This window comes from Oryzias latipes, chromosome 2 (assembly GCF_053564925.1).
Source record: "Oryzias latipes strain Hd-rR chromosome 2, Olatipes_Hd-rR_3.1".
NCBI classification, from domain to species: domain Eukaryota; kingdom Metazoa; phylum Chordata; class Actinopteri; order Beloniformes; family Adrianichthyidae; genus Oryzias; species Oryzias latipes.
Window position 1 is genome coordinate 33,392,833 of NC_136238.1, and position 17,741 is coordinate 33,410,573.

The window sequence follows — 17,741 nt, forward strand, 5'->3', positions numbered from 1 at the left end:
TGCATTGTGTGTTATCTCACTTTTTTTCTATTTTTGATTTTGCTGAGTTAAGTTTCAGTTTAGTATTCAGTTTTCAGATTAGTTTGTAAATATATCCAGGAACAAGGGGAGATCTTTTAGCGGTAACGATGTCCCCAGCATTAGAAAAAACTCTCTCACTCAGGACAGAGGTTGCAGAAATGGAGAGATACCTCTCTGCCAATTTTGCAATATGCCTATAGCTGGTCTCATTGGTTCTTCCCAATTCAAGAGGGTTAGCATCAAGAGGGATGCATCCTGTTGCTCTGTATTTGGTAACCTTTACCTTCATCTCCTCCAAAACAGCAGACTCATTTTCCACCGGCATCTGAAAGACTTTGCCAAACAGTTCAGTCATTACTAATTACAGACAATCCGGTGATGCCGTTTTAAGTGCGTTAGCAGATTAGATGTTTTACAGCGGCATGCGCGATCTTCGCGAAACAATGTCGGCACACGGTGTTCGACTTATCCAACTGTCTTTCCCTTCATGGATGCTCAACACAAATCAACTGTTCCCACACAGGAGAGCGTAAGGAGATGGGTGGGACCTCAAGTTCTGGTCTCGCGTCTGCATTAGCCACAGTGCTATAGTTGACATGCCAACTGTCCGTCACCTAATGGCGTCTCTGCAAAAACTAGCGGTTAACATTAGTTCCATCTTGGCGCAAAGTTATTACATTGCGGGGGACAAAAACAAAAGAATAAATATAATTTTAAAAAACGAAACAGTACCGAAAGTGCCATACCGAAACGGTTTGGTACAACTACATGTACCGTTACACCCCTATTACTTTACCTAACAAAGTATATACTGCAGTCACTACTTTGTGTTTAAATTTATATTAAATGTTCACTGATCACATTAAAAGTGTTAGAATTAAAGATGTATAAAAACATTTAAACCATAATGAAGACATTCAAAAATTAGCTCTAATGACTAAAAAAAATCAACTCATTTCTATTTGCAGGTACATCTAAAACAATTCATTTTGTGAAAAAGTTGTACATATTTTGTCAGTGGTAAAACTCTAATATCATTGCACAAAAATTGATATTTATTCATCCATTACTTTTTTTGCTTTTGATGTTGAGAAGATGAAAATCTAAAAAAAATCCTAGAAAGATTATCATATTATAACAATAAATTATTAGAAAACTTCATTTCTACACATTAAATAATCACTTGTGCCTCCCTCTAATGAAGTTACTTCATCAATATGGTATGGAGGCCATCAGATTTTTCCCCCCTGTAAAATAAAGTCTTTGACTGTGGTGCAGAGTATGAGGTGTCGACCTCTTATCAGAAGTTTAGACTTTAGAGTTTACACTAACTCCTTTATTATATTGTTTGTAAAGAGAAAGTCTTGTGAGTTCTCATGTGTGTTTTGAGATTAGATAAATCATTAAAACGTTTTTTACATTCTCTACAAGAAAAAGGCTTTTCTCCTGTGTGAGTTCTCATGTGTGTTTTGAGATTATATAAAAGAGTAAAACTTTTTTTACATTCTTAACAAGAAAAAGGCTTTTCTCCGGTGTGAATTCTCATATGTTTTTTGAGATTAGACATTTGACTAAAGCTTTTTTTACATTCTTCACAAGAAAAAGGCTTCTCTCCTGTATGAGTTCTCATGTGCATTTTGAGATTAGAAACATCACGGAAACCTTTTTTACATTTTTTACAAGAAAAAGGCTTTTCTCCTGTGTGAGTTCTCATGTGTGATTTGAGATGATATATACGACTAAATTTTTTTTTACATTCTTTGCAAGAAAAAGGCTTTTCTCCAGTGTGAATTTTCATGTGGTTTTTGAGATAAGATACATCACGGAAACTTTTTTTACATTCTTTACAAGAAAAAGGCCTTTCTCCTTTGTGAATTCTCATGTGTGATTTAAGATTAGATAAACGACTAAATTTTTTTTTACATTCTTTACAAGAGAAAGGCTTTTCTCCTGTGTGACTTCTCATGTGCATCTTGAGATTAAAAACATCACGGAAACCTTTTTTACATTCTTTACAAGAAAAAGGCTTTTCTCCAGTGTGAGTTCTCATGTGTCTTTTGAGACTAGATCTGTGACTAAAACTTTTCTCACATTCTTCACAAGAAAATCTCTCATCTTCTGCATGGATTCTTGTGTGAATTCTGAACAGAGATTTGTTACAAAAGCTTTTACCACATTCTTTACAGATATAACATCTTTCATCAGACCCAGTTTCCATGTAGTCAGACGGGTTAGTAATTATTCTTGAGTTTTTACCAGACTTGATAGAGGAAAGTCTCTCTTCTTTTGGAGATTGTTTGTATTTCTTACCCAGATTTGTTTTCTTGGGATTTTTTCTAACATCAGAGTCACACTGACGTGCTGACATGTGAGAGCTGTCCACACTTTGGACATGTCTTCTGTCCCTCCTCTTCCTCTGATCTCTGCTCTGTGGGTCTGTCTCTTCATCTGTAGTTGATGTTGATTCTGTCTCTTCATCTGTAGTTGATGTTGATTCTTTTTGTTGGTTTCCTTCTTCATCCTGACTATCAGTTACATTAAAGCTCTGCTGATTGTTTGGATCTGCTTCACTGTTCTCATCTTCCTCATAAGTAGGAATCTCCATCAAGGTATCAGTCTCCTGCTTTAGATCAATCTGATCTTCATCCTGACTGATGCAGAGCTCCCATGGTTCCTCTTTCATCTGCGGAGGTTCTGGTTCCTCCTGTTCCACTCTGAAGTTCCTCTGCTGGATGCAGAGATCTTCCTCTTTAGTCATCAAACACTGGGGGAAGGCTGCAGAAAACACAAGAAGAGGCCCTTTTATATGTTATGGTTACTTTATGTATTGTTAAGTACCAATATAATTTTAAATAGAAATAACCTCCAGTTTTAGTCACCAAGGTCTGGGGCCCCATCAATCGGGGTCAGAAACTTGCCTGTGATGTGTTGGTGGGTGTGTTTATGTGTGCGTGTTAGCCTGGAGGTGATGCTGGCAGCACAGACGGTAAAAATGTATCAAAATGGACGAGCTTCAAGATTTGATGTGAGAACTTAAAAACGTAAAACAGAATGTAAAAATCTTTTGCTGTAAAGTTTGACAAATAAAATCACAACTGACAAATAACCATCTGCATGTGTTCATTAGAGTTACAACCTCAAAAAAGTGATTTCAACTGCTTGAATCTGCTGCTGTGAATCACAGCACACTACAACTGAGTGAACTACAAACACATTTCAAAAGAAAAAAAAAGATGTTTTTTTCCCCTGACTTTTAATGAGAAGTGATCTCTTGAGGTGTAAACGGAGACACGGCAGCGAGACGGCTGCCAAGAGACCGTTGTCAACAAAGTGCAATATCTGAGGAAAGACCATTCTGTAAAATTCAATCATCTCTCTAAAACAAATGAATTTCTACATTTATATGGTAATGAAGACTCGTCAGCATATTCATGCTACAATCAATATTTTGTGAAAAAGGTCAATATTTATTTCATTGTATATACTTTATCAAATTTTAATAGAGAAATGACTCATAATCAAGACGCTCAATAGCTCTGAAGATACTGAAGCTATTTTCACCAAACTTTCTGTACTGACTAATCATGACCCTGTTGTCCTACTACAACAAAGATTACTGTATGTCTATTAATTAACTTTATTTTTTCAAATATGGATCACGATTGTTCCAAAATTTCTAATAGCTGTAAAAGATACTGTAGCTAACAATGTAATGTTCTGATATAATCTTTTTTGTCAATAGCCGCAGCTACATATGCAAAGTATCTTGATCGGATCAATGGTCGGATTTAGATTCAACCGTGTTCATGGGCCCAGAAAAACTTTTTCTGATTAAAACAAATGGTCACACTTTAGGTCAATAAATCATTTGGGCATGTGCAGTAGTGTTGAAAATACCGGAGGCGAAAATGAGTCCCGGTGTAAACAAACAGCCACACAGTAGATAGCTGGCAGCTCGGTAACATACAAGATGATCTTCTAAACATCCTTTATTATTGTTATGGTTATTATGAAGCACCTGTTAGATCATTTTATTTTAATCCGTGTGGTCAGTACTTTTTTTGTGGTGGAACAGAGTCGGAAGAAGTCATGGTTATGAGTGGGGTAACATGCGCTAACGACATTAGCCTTGTTTAAAAAACATAAAATCCATGCAGGAAATACTGCAATCTGCATCTTGGCTTCACGTAAATATGTGGGAATAACAGCAGCCTGTCCACAAACACAGAGCTATCACTCCGGCTGCTCTGCTCAGAGACACAGTTCGGTGGCGCGGAGCAGCCGGTCGGTCCTCTATGTGCTCCAAAGCGGGAGCACCGCACCATCTATGCATGACGTAAACCAGAGCAGACACAGGATCGCAATGAACTGTTTACATGCAACGCGATCAGATCAACCATTGGCATAACCCACCTATCTCCATCGGAAAGAAATTTTGATCCGAACGAGTCTGATCTGGGCAGAATATTCTAAACGGCGTGTTTACAATAGGGGTGTGCCAAAATATCGATATGGTGATATATCGCGATATTTAGTCCCACGATTGATTCTCGAGACGTCTTCGTCAAGCATCCACCTTTTATTTACATTTAAAGACCCTGTAAAACCTTATATTAACCATCCTTTGGTAAGACAATTCTTCGGAGGGTCGATAGGGGGCGCTCGTTGCGTGATTGGCTGTTGCGGGCGGACGAAGAAAGACACACATTCAAACAAAGATGGCGGAAGGGAAAAACAAGAGGCAAGAGCAGCAACTTAAAAGACGCGCCGGCAGCATTGAAGCTGCATCACCCAGAGTTGTGTGAGAAAGCCGTGGTTGTTGCTGGCCCGAAGCCGACACAGCCCGGCGCGGATACTATTTTTCCCAGATGGAGGTACCGCCGTCTTCTGCGAGAGCATTGGCAACCACGAACGGAAACGGTTTCCGTCCCTGCAGCGCAGTGGAGAACGAGGGATTTTGGTGTTTATTGAATGCAGTAGAGCCACGATTTGACATTCCCTCTCAGAAATACTTAAAAAAGGATCCCTGCACTGTACAGCCATACCAAAGTTACGATTAAGGTGGAAACAGCAGAAAGAGTGGAATTCCTGCCCATAGACCCCCCCTTCTCCAAAAAGCAGCGGTAGATGAGCGGCGTCTTGACGCTATAAAGCCTGTGGTTCCAGAAAAACATAAACATTTAAACATACATCGCGTGCAGCTTTTCCCCAAACTTGTTGTTCACAAAGATGTTTACTTTTGGATGCACTTTAAGTTCTTCATGTATTTTATCCCTGGTCATTTATTTTGAAAGCAGTTTATGTCTTAAATAACTTAAAGAAAAGTTCATAGCTACTTGATTTTATTTTTCTGGGCGAATTTTATTTTTTTGCAGCACTTTTGCACTAAATTGTGTCATTTCAAGAGGTATCACAGAATTAATTTCTGATTCACATCTTTTTTTTTAATTAAGCAATGTCTATGGTTTTGTTTTTCAAAATTTAATAACAATGTGTCTGGCAGCTATTTGACTTATTCATTTTTTAAATCCCGTTTACAGCAATTTTGTACTAAATAATGGCGGCTGTTCATGTTCACTATTGTTTAAACCAAATTTTACAGATATTTCCAAATGAAAATTGTCATTGTTTGTCAAAGACAGAGTATTACTGATTTCAGCAATGTTACACTAAAGTCGGTTATTCATTACACCAAATAGGACACAAGTTGTTTATTATCATGGTGTTTAAAAAATAAATGGGTAAATATTTTCCAAAAAATAGTTTTTCGAGTTCTTCTCTCTTAAAGTTTGATATATTGTGAGTTGTAGTTGTTAGAAACGAGCTCTATTGACTATCACAATATCGCCATATCGTGATAGTATCGTTATCGTGAGCAATGTATCGCAAATCGTATCGTATCGTGAGGTACCCAGTGATTCCCAGCCCTAGTTTACATGACGTGTTTTTCTTCCAATTAATTTTGTCCGTGTAGAATGTAGGAAAATGAATTCTGTTGCTTTGAGATTTCTTCCATGTGTGTTCTTAAAGTCGGGAGAATGACCAGAAAATGCGAACGGAATAACATTAAGAGTTTTTATTGTCCCTAACAAAGAGCTCTAAAACAAAATAAAACAGATAATCTGGGTTCCCAAATCCAAAACCTGCAAAACGTAAGAAATTACAATCCGAATTACACGAGGCTGTCTGGGAACAAAGGAACTTCCTTGAGTGCAGACTTTTAAACATGTGTTCAGAATCTTTTAAACATGTGTTCAGAATCTCCTACCCCGGAAGCATGATGGCGGCCGAATCTCTGCCTCTGGCCGCTCGGATTGGCTGACAGAGGAGCCCGCCTACTTCCTTCAGTCCATACTTGGAATCACAGCATCTGGTTTCCAGGGAGCCATTTCACAGATGGACACGGTACGGAATCCCCATGGGGTCCACCACATGTGGCAGGAACTTTCACCGCAGGCAGTCGGTCATAAAGCTTTGTTCTTCACAGGAGAGCGGATGGTTGATATATGGTCCCTGACAGAATGAATGCCCAGTCTTCCAAATGGCATTAGAAAATCAAAGTCTCTCCTTCCCCTGAAGGGGGATGAACTTGGAGCTGCAGTCAAAACCTTCTCACATATGCAACTTAAGGAAGCTTCTTCAAAGTTCAAAGGACGGAAACAGCACACACTAATAAAACTAAACTTCAGTGAGACTGACTTTGCACTAATAGGGGGCAGGTTAACCTTCTGAATACTGACAAACTCCAGCTGCTTTCTTGGCTTGCCAGACCTTTTTACCCCTCCTTTTCTTCATGTGTTCAATACTTATTCCCTGTGCCATTTCACTTTATTACACATAATTTCATTTATTGACATGTTTGGATTTCTTTCTATGTGTGCATTACTTGGGTTGATGCCGACATCTGGTGAAAATTTCGTGTCAATAGCTCGATTAGAAATATGTTTTTTGAGAGAAATATTGACGTGTTCAATACTCATTTTCCCCGCTTTATATTCCTTCAAAACGCAGCTAATAACAACAACAAATCTAATCGCCATTTTGAGCCAGGCAACAGAGATTAGTCAGGCGGTCTGAGTCACGTTTTTAGAACAACCAGTTGCTAATCATGATAAGCTAGTTCAATGTCCACGCCCCCCATAACTGAAAGCTGCTCGGAAGAAGCTGTCCATCAAACATTCGAGGTGGGGCCAGCGGGCACCACATCTTTTACTGAGGCATCTAATTGGTCAGTTTACAACTTGAATAACTGGCAATAAAAAAATATTATGAAGAAAACTTAGATAATCAACAAGATATTAGGAAAAATGTTTGACAGCAAGAATGGTAATTCCGTCTATTTAGAATGACTATTTTTCTATAGAGGTCTATTCAGTGATGAATGTCAGGCAAGGTAAAAAAAAATAAATAAATAAATAAAAAAAAAAAAAATCTCTGAATTTTTCTTTGACCGATATGGCGTGTGCGGAGCGAAATTTTTGAAAAATACATGGTGTTAGATGCATTCTGGTACATTCTGGCAGTTAGTTTTTCACTTCTTAATCAACAAACTAAGACTAATTGGAGCATCATGATTTGTCATTCAAACCCCTAGTTTGACTTGCCATTAAGGACTTGTTAGTCCTAATAAAGAATTTAGATAATTGCTAAAAGTAACACCAACCCTAAAATCTAAGCTTTTCCTTAAAGCTGCAAAACATACAATTACTAAAATAGTGTAACATCAAAGCCCCAAATGGCAAAAAGCACACCAGTAACTATGATATTCTATGAAAATACCTCATTTATTTGAACGATTTCTGCTTTAAAAATACTGTTTTCTCAAACTATAATTACATCAAAATATGGGATCTACTTTAAACTATCTTTCTATAACATAATACATCAATTCTTTAACACCAATACTTAGTGATCTGGGAAATATCAAAACAAACATACAAACAAAATTAAATATTGTAAACATTCTTTTTTAAGGGAGTGTGGGTCCAAACCACCAAATACTTATAATTATAATTAATGTCAATGATATTTTTTTGAGCAAAACTGAACTAAATCATGGTAATTAAGCATAAATACAAATAAATTAGATAAAGAAATGTATTCAAATGTTTTAGTTTTGATCAATGTGGTCGGTTATTCTGCAGTCAGATCAAGAAAATCTACAAGGGGCAGGGCTCCAGACTGCGACCAAATGGTCGCATTTTGCGACCAAAATTTGAGAGTGTGCGACTGAATTTTACTTCCAGTCGCACATGTGCTCCCAGTAAATTTGCCTCCCCCACCCTTCGTAATTTTTTATACATTAAACTTGGAAGGGGCACGTCAATGATCAATGAAATAATCAATGAGACGCGAGCGCACACGCATACAGGCAGACACACAATCGCGCACATATTCATGAAACACGAGCACACACTCGCATGATGCCTGTCTGTGAGGCGGCCAATGCATGTGAGAAGAATAGGGAAAGCCACTGTAAGTGGCTAAAATGCGTGGAGGGGGAAGGGCCTAGAGATAATCGAGGTTGCGTAAACATCTGTGGGAAGGAAACCGAGACAAATATCATCACAACCTGATATGTGCGTCTGAGAGATGAAGACGAATCTGCAGCGAGACTGAAGGAGAACAGGAAATTGGAGTTGTCCTTAACATTCAATAAAAAAGTAATAATAACACACACTTCGTAAACCATTAGATTACCCTTACTTAATCTCTGCATAATTTCCACCGTAACTAATTGTATTAGAACGGAGAGTGAAATTCTGAACAACAACAATTTGTTTTGCTAACGTACGTTGAAAAGAAATAGCCACATTTGTCTTTTTCCTCCAGCCAAGACCACTTAAATTTAGCCGCGTTTACATGGGCAAAAGTAATCGGAATGAACGTCTGATCGGAAAGAAAATGTGTCATGTAAACGCCCCGTTCGGAATACTCTGCCCCGATCAGACTCATTCGGATCAGAATTTCTTTCCGATTGAGATAGGTGGGTTATACGGATCGTTTATCCGATCGTGGAGCATGTAAACGGTCATTCCGATCGTGTGTCACTGCTGCTCTGGTTTACGTCACGCATAGACGGTGTTGGGCTGTGAGAAAGCTCATACAGGACCGTCCAGCTCTGCGGACGCCCCGTGAAAAGCGCCGCTCCGCTCTCGCCCCGCTGGCTCTCCCCTCTCTTACACCCCTTACGAAGGGAATGCGGGGAAGGGGCGCTTCGTACCCCCCGACGCTCACTCGGTCCACTGGCACCCGAGTGAACAGAGGAGCTGGATTAATAATTTTGTGTCCGAGGGGGGAGGATGCTTTGTTACGTGTGCGTTTTGTTATGTGTGGGAGAATCCAGACTGCGAGCCGCGCCGCCGCTCTGGGTTAGCGGCTGCAGGACTCAGGAGGAACCGTGTTCGAACAGACTGAGCTCCGGCCGCTAGCTCAGAGTGGCTTTGGGGCGGTCTGTGTGAACTTTTCAGAGCAGAAATAAATGTCGCGGGGTTTCACGTGGATTTGTGTTTCCAGTTGTGTCCCGACAAAATAAAGGCTGCTGTTATTTCCAGACATTTATGTGCGCTAATATGCAGATTGCTGCGTTTGTCGCACGGTCCTGGATTCTCGTGTCCATCAAGGCTAACGTTGTTAGCCCGTGTTAGCCTGTCCTCAGCCTTCTTCCAGCTGTTTCATTCACAAAACAGCACTGATCACACAGATTAAATATAACGATGAGCGAACAGGCGCTTCATAATATTCATGACATTAATAAAAGCACGTTTGAAAGGTCGTCTCGTATTACGGAGCTGCAGCACGTGCTGTCTCTCTGTGGCAGCGGTTTGTTTACAACGGGATCTAGTTCCGCATCCGGGTGATTTTACACTACTGCGCAGTGCGCATGCCCAGATTATTCATTCCGAACGAAAGCGTGAGCCATGGGAACGTTTGTTCTAATCGGAAAAAGGTTTTCTGTGCCCATGTGCACGGGTGAATTTTAACCCGACCATTGATCCGATCAAGATATTCTGCCCATGTAACCGCGGCTTTTGTTTTTATCTTCATCTCACAATTGAGGTCGTGACCACGCTCAATAATGAAGATGCCCGCCATTATTTTAACACAAATTTAATCACAAACTCTTCAGATTTGTGGAATCTAAAGGCACATGGTGATCCTGGTGTTGGGAAACAGACAGCACTTGCAGCTCTCCTCCGCGTGACCCATTCCACCTGGCAGAGAGAGCCCACACCACTCCTCCCCTTTCGTTCTTACACACGCAGCCGCGTGTGACAGGAGACGGGAGCACGCGGCTGCGGGGACGGTAATTCACTGTTTCAGGTTGTAAACTCTGTGATTTAACAGAGAATAGGAACCCAATAGAGGCGCAGAGTTTTTTCCAAGCACTGAGCCGCTGTCACCGCCGCCCCCACGTTAGATTTGCGAACCAGACAATTGCTCGTATTACCTGTGCCTAAAACGGCTACTACCGCGCGCCCCCCCTGACATTCTAACACTAAGCAGTTTTTCACTGATGTGTTCAGGTTTGAATCTTTTCTGTCTGCAGATCCGTGAGCAGGACCCTGTCTTTGGGTTTTAGCTTGAAATGTAGTTTTGGAAATAGAATCTGTCTGAATGTCTGGAATTGGAGACATGGAGACATCAAAGAGGTTTAGATGGATTTTGGGTTTGACTGAGAAATCTGCTGAAAAGAACTGAACTACAGACTTAGAACCACAGACGACAAAACAGATTGGACTTTTTTATCTGCTAACAATTTTCTCTTTGATCTGTTACGGTTTCCTGTTTGTCGTTAGCTGGAGGGACTAACTAAGATCATATGATTTGAAGAATGTTGTCGGCTGCACTGACCAACAACGTCTTCTGTCTTTTCAACTGGAAGGGACAGAAGAGACTCTTCCAGGACACGCTGTTGATGGACTGCATGTTTGGAGAGCTTGAAGCTCAAGATAGAACCGTTGTTGAAGTGAACATACCGATAGTGTGGAGATGAAGATCATAGTCACACTGACCTGCTGACATGTGAGAGCTGTCCACACTTTGGACATGACTTCTGTCCCTATTCCTCTGATCTCTGTTCTGTGGGTCTGTCTCTTCATCTGTAGTTGATGTTGATTCTTCATGTTGGTTTCCTTCTTCATCCTGACTATCAGTTACATTTAAGCTCTGCTGATTGCTTAGATCTGCTTCACTGTTCTCATCTTCCTCATAAGTAGGAATCTCCATCAAGGTATCAGTCTCTTGCTTCAGATCAAGCTGATCTTCATCCTGACTGATGCAGAGTTCCTCTGGTTCCTCCTGTTCCTCTTTAATCTCTGGTTCTTCTAGTTCCTCCAGTTCCTCTTTAATCTGTGGAGGTTCTGGTTCCTCCTGTTCCTCTTTGATCTCTGGTTCTTCTGGTTCCTCCTGTTCCTCTTTAATCTGTGGAGGTTCTGGTTCCTCCTGTTCCTCTTGAATCTGTGGAGGTTCTGGTTCCTCCTGTTCCTCTCTGAAGTTCCTCTGTTGGTTGCAGAGATCTTCCTCTTCAGTCATCCAATGCTGGGGGAGGACTGCAGGGACACAAACACGACATTTAAACGTTTTCTTTATACCTTTTATAGTTTATACGTTTTATATGTTTCCAGGTCTTTTGGGTTTCGTCAAACATCAATAAACTCTGTGATCATTGAAGAAAATGTGTGAGGAGTCTGGAGGACTGGAAGAGACTCATTGAAATAAATTGAATATAAAATAATTGAATAGATGCAAAATTCATTCATTTAAAATTGTCAGTAAATAAATAAAATTTGAAATCAAAACATAAGCACCTTAAAAATTTTCATGACATTTTTAATGATTTTATGGTCCAGTGTGGGACAAATTAAAATAAATACAATGCTCAGCATAAATGAATACACCTCACTAAATGTGTCAGAAATCTTTAGCGTCCTTTCAGAATCAACATTTTCTATGATATACTCGATTACAAAATACTCCTACAAAGGTGGGCCATTGATTGCAAACAGGATCTGTTAATTTACATACAAAAAATTGATTTCCTATCAAATTAATTCAAACCCATGTTGCAAAAATGAGTACACCTCAGTCAGTCTTATGACAAAAGTCGAACTCAAGACTACAAATTTCTAATTAACAGGCATCCAACCACAGTTGAGTGTATTGACTTATTTAAGAGGTGTCCAGCACACAGGTGACCATAAAAGGGCATTTCTTAACAAAGAACAGCCCTTCCCATTTCATGCTGTCAGCAATGGCTCCCCGTGGAAAAGAAATGTCACCAAATCTGAGAAAGTAAATCCTTTCTTTGCACAAAAAAGGTGAGGGCTACAAGATTAGCAAAGCTTTAAATATCAGTCAAATTTACTACTGCAAAAGTGATCCAAAAATTAAAGAAAGATGGAAGTGTCACAATCATACAGAGACGTCCAGGCCATCCATGCAATGTAGTGCTCTATACTGAAGAAGAAGATGCCGCCATTACTTCATTGGTCATTGACCACTTTTCAAACACGACAATGATCCAAAACACACTTTTAAAGCTACTGCTGTATTTTCTGAGGAAGAACAGGGTGAAGGTGATTGAATGGCCAAGTATGTCTCCTGATCTGAACCCAATCCAACACATGTGGGAAATTCTGAAGAACAAGTTGAGCGTCACTTTCCATCCAGGCTCTAAAATAGATTCTTCTTAAAGAATGGACAAAGATAGATGTTGTAATATGTCGGCAACTTGTTCATTCCTAGAAGACTTTGTGCTGTCCTTAAAAAATCACGGCCTCATTACAAAATACTAGATGTAGTAGTTTTTGTTGCAGGGTAGATTTGCTTAAACTAATTGACGTAAAACGGAAGATTATGCAATCTAAGTTAGATCATTAAACTTTATTTCATGTTATAGAGTTAAAGAAGTTTTCAATAAAAGTCAACTTTGTGGAAAGTTTGGAAATGTTTCTTTTGCTCTTTGAGCTTCTGATTAAATGAGTACTTTTTTAAGGGGGTGTACACATCTATGCTATACTTTGTTTTTGGGAATTTACTTTTTTTAGGAATTTATTCTCATATTTGGGGCGGCAGTGGTTCAGGCGGTTGAACTGGTTGGACAATGATTGAAGGGTCGGTGGTTAGATTCCCCCCAGTCCACTGTTGTTGTGTCCATGGACAAGAGCTCCTCCACTGGTGTGTGAATGTGTCTGAATGTCCAGGTGATGGTCAGAGGGCAGCTGTGGCTAAATCAGTAGTTACCATCACCAAGTATGAATGAGGAGTGAATGAATTGTAAGCACATTGTAAGCGTTTTGAGCGTCTGGAAAAGTGCAGATAAATCCAATCCATCATGATTATTGTTGTTGTTTTCCACATATTCAACGCAAAATGACAGATTTTGTGTTTAAAAAAAGACCTCTGCTCTGCTAATTTAGAATAATATCAATTTATAAAAGTAGCCTTTATGGAAGTATTAAATATGATAATAAATTCTCACAAGCCACAGAATAAAGTAAACATCCACTTTCTTTTATCGCTTTTTGGGGCAAAATATGATTTTTACAAAACAAATCAGCGATGCCAGAAGTCGTGTCCCGACAGGGGAAAAGAATTCTTTAACAACAACATGGCCCGATATTGAAGTGATCATATTGGCTCAGGTGTAGCCACGCCCCTCTGTCTCCAGAATTGATCAGACTGGTTCTGCAAACCACGCCTTCAGTCCTCTGCATGTCACCATACTAGTCCATAGGGATGGGAATAGAAGCCACAGGAAGCTTTCCTTGGGGTTCATGTAATTGTGCCAGAAAAATGTACCAACCATTCAGGGCTATGAAACCACACAAAACAGCGACATCTGGTGGTGGTCTGGACGTATATCATCTGCTTCAACTAAGCTCCTTGTAACCTTTCATTGTGGATATTATAATAAAAAAACATAAAACAATACAATGTTGTTAATAGTGATAAAAAACAGCGTAAAACAACACAATGAGTTACGTTATCTGTGAGAAGTGCTTTACACAGCAAAATACACATCACATGAAGAAAATAAACGCAAGGCAAAAAAGGAAAACTGGTCTTGAACCCAGAATCTCTGGATACAGAAGCTATGACTTTATATCTGAGCTATCTCTACAACAACAGTCCATCCTTGCCATTGTATATTCGTAGAAGTATTTTTATCATTGATAAGGTACTGTGTAGCCCCAGTACCTTTTCTACCAGGAACCATGGTAAAGTGCAGTGAACTGACGCAGATTCCAATACAAGAGAAACAATAGAACTGGTCGGGAAATGTTCGGTATTCACTTGTTTTTTAGAGAATAGCGCACCCAACTGTTCAAACACAAGTGACATCTGAACCGTGGTTCAACCAAACGATGCATTTGGTGCTTCATACGTCATCAACCACGTGATCTGCACTAGTTGACACACGCCCCGAAACATTATGCCAAATCACTCTGTTTCATGAAGGTGAAACACGCGCCAAAGCGTCCCTGTCAAACGGGCCAGCCCTACAAGTGCATTAAAGGTGTTCATGCAAATGTGTGTTAGCGCTGTTAATTTTTGTGTGTCTGTGTGTGTGTTTTTATTGAAGGATTTATTTAACAAACAATCATGGCATTTGTGTCAATGACATCAATATCAATGAGATGAAGGTAGTCAAAAATAAACTGGAAAACAAATATAAGCAAATTTAAAGTTTACCAAAGCTTAAATACTTTAAATAAATTACACGTCTGGGCTTTCTTGTGATTCATATAATGCAAAGATTTATAGAATAGTTTGAGATGGTTTATTATTCCATTAATCTGAAGTTTTACCTTTAATAATTTACAGTTGTGTATGAAATGCTTTGAAATCACAATCAATACATTAATCAGAAATTCCAGAATTTTATCACGTAATAGTAATCAAATTTTAATGGTATTCCAATTTAAAGGGTTTATGATAATCTTTTTTGTTTTCCACCATTATGAAAATATGACCAAATCTCTTTTACATGGAAAAATTCAAAGAATAGATGTTCTACATTTTTTACATCATTTCCACAAAATACACAAAGATCGTCATTCCAATTAAAGCGAATATGTAAATCTGATTGGAAGGGTAAATATCATTCAATATTTTAAAAGGTTACTTCTTTTGCTTTGTGAGGTACAGGATATGCTATATATGTTTGGTTGTACAGGATATGCTATATATAATGTTCATATATTTTTAGTTTCTGTGGTGCTGTAATTCTGCTAAATCTTTTTATTAATGAGGAAGGGTAATATAAACAATTTAAAATCTCTCAAAAAAAATGTTTTTTATTTTTTTGTCTCCCAAACATAGCCCTTCCACATAGAGTGGTCTCATTCATTCATCTTCTTAACCGTTTATTCCCTTTCGGGGTCACTGGGTTGCTGGAGCCTATCCCGGCCACTTGGGCGTAGGCAAGGGTTGCCCTGGACTGGTAGCCAGTCTGTCACAGGGTAGAATATCCTCAATCACACATCCATTCACTCTGACACCTATGGACAATTTAGAGTTGCCAATCAACCTATCTAGCATGTTTTCGGACGGTGGGAGGAAGCCAGAGATCCCGGAGAAAACCCACGCGTGCACGAGGAGAACATGCAAACTCCACACAGAAAGGTCCCCCATTGATGTTGTGTTTTTCATGTCCCCCAGCCGGGACTTGAACCAGAGGCCTTCTTGCTGTGAGGCAAGAGCGCTAACCACTGAACCACCGTGCAGAAATGAGTGGTCTTATTTCTGAAAAATGTTGTTGCAACTTGCTGGGCTACATTTTTACTGAGAATTGGAATGGAAATAATTATCGTATTTTTGTAAGTGTTAAGAAAGTGTTGTGATCAAGATAATTACCATGTTTGTAATGTTTGTAAAACATGAATGGTGGTCCTTCTAAAACGGAAGGGGGGGGGGGGGGGGGCACGGACATCAAAGCTGCCTGGCTGGAATAACCGCCCACTGATTTCCCATCATGCCTTTGTTTACGCTTTGTTTACCAACTAACAAATCCAAGATAACATTAGCGGCGAAGCTATGACGGCAGAACCATTGGAGCTATAATCCAGCCACAGTTTGGATCCAGATGGCAGCTCAGACTAAGAAAGCAAAGACGATCATGGATCTATTTCTGCTGCAGTGAACGTACCAACTATGTTAAGCTGCAGCTCTGGTTTCCAGCTGCTATCCAGCAGTCTGCGCTGACGACAGAGCTCCTCCTCGTTCTGGACGATGGTTCCTTCAGCAGCAGAAAGTTGTTCTCTGACAGAACCTTCCCGAGGTTCTGAAGACATGGTTCCTGCTCCGATCTTCAGCTCCAACTCCCACAAACACCGCCGTCCTCTTCACTGCAGCTCCGATCGATCATCTGCTAGTCTCACAATCACAGCAATCCACGTTGTCTTTCCGTTCAACACTTCTTCACTCATTTACGACACTTTGGAAAATGCTGAGAGTTCCCACACGAACCACGTATCGTCCTTTCTGTCCAAAAACCTCACAAACGTCCCAACAAAACACCACCGTCCTCTCAACACAAGCTAACGCTGCTAGCCTGCTAACAGGCTAACGCTGCTAGTGCCTCGTGATATTTACTTCCGGGTCACGTGCAGAAACTGTAAAAAAAAAAAAAAAAACGTATAAACTGCTTAACTGAACCTCAACATGGTTAAAAAAACTTCAAATATTTAACCAGTTTTAATTCAGGTGATAATAAAAAAGAAAATCAAAATAGAAAAAAATGTATCGAGGATACTTTTTGAGAGCGGTTGTGACGTCATCACACGGGGGCGTTCTCAATTCATTGTTCAAAGTTCCTCTTTTATTTTAAGATACTTCATTTTTCAATCAGCATATTCTATTTTGGATATATTTCTGATAAATTGTTTTTCTTTTACTTGAGATAATTCAGTAAGTTTGGATTGATGACATTGACTACCACTGCTGATGTTCTATCTGATTCATTGATGCTGGATTTTGTATGTTTATGCTTTGTTCAATACAGTTGGAAAAAAAGATGTTCAGAGTTGACCACAAAACGCATCAGAGGTTAAAAATAACCTTAATCACATTTGTTTATTGTATTCCTGAAGTAGAGTAAACAATAAATAAATGTCTTCAGTGAACAAAGTAAAATTATTGAAAAAGACATTTAACAGCAAAAAAACCTTAAATAGCTGTTTTTAAAGAGAATAATTTCGAGTATAAATAAACATTAAACTGTAGTCAAAAACAAAGACAAATGATATTTTAGAAATGCTTTCGGTGAAAAAACGATACAGAGGTTTCCTAGATTTCAGTTAAATTAGATTAACAAATTTATGAGGTATATAACTGAGATATAACATAATGAAAGAAAAGTGGAAAAATGAATGAACAAATTAAATATTTTTAGAATGCAAACATTTTTAACAGATATTCTGCAAAGATTGTAACACTGTTTCTTGTTTCTTTATCGTCTTCAAAGACTTGTTTAATAAAAAAAAAACTTTTTTTTTTCAGGTTGACACAAAAAAACACTTAAGGATTTTTTTCCCTTCTTAATAACTAGTTAAATATCACATGTAGTTTCTATAAAATATTAATTCTTGCTGTTTTTATTTGAACCCTTTCAGCTTTTTCCAGGTCTGACAGTGTTAACGGAAATGAAAATATTTGACAATCCAGTTGATGAGAAGCTGCAGAAAGACTGAAATCCATCAGATTGTAAAAATGTA

The 17,741-nt window shown here is 39.0% G+C and overlaps 2 protein-coding genes across 2 annotated transcripts in view; one reads left to right on the forward strand and one right to left on the reverse strand.

Annotated features, from left to right (window-relative positions):
* The window catches only part of LOC144986974 (uncharacterized), a 239,984-nt gene that overhangs the window by 76,652 nt on the left and 145,591 nt on the right, over positions 1–17,741 (forward strand). The window lies entirely within an intron of this gene.
* On the reverse strand, positions 956–16,860 carry LOC144987244 (uncharacterized). The gene is made up of 3 exons (XM_078936401.1): positions 16,175–16,860; positions 11,037–11,573; positions 956–2,796 (listed from the first exon to the last, which is right to left on the reverse strand). Exons 1-3 carry the CDS (start codon positions 16,317–16,319, stop codon positions 1,529–1,531), a joined length of 1,950 nt encoding a protein of 649 aa, XP_078792527.1. The 5' UTR covers positions 16,320–16,860; the 3' UTR covers positions 956–1,528.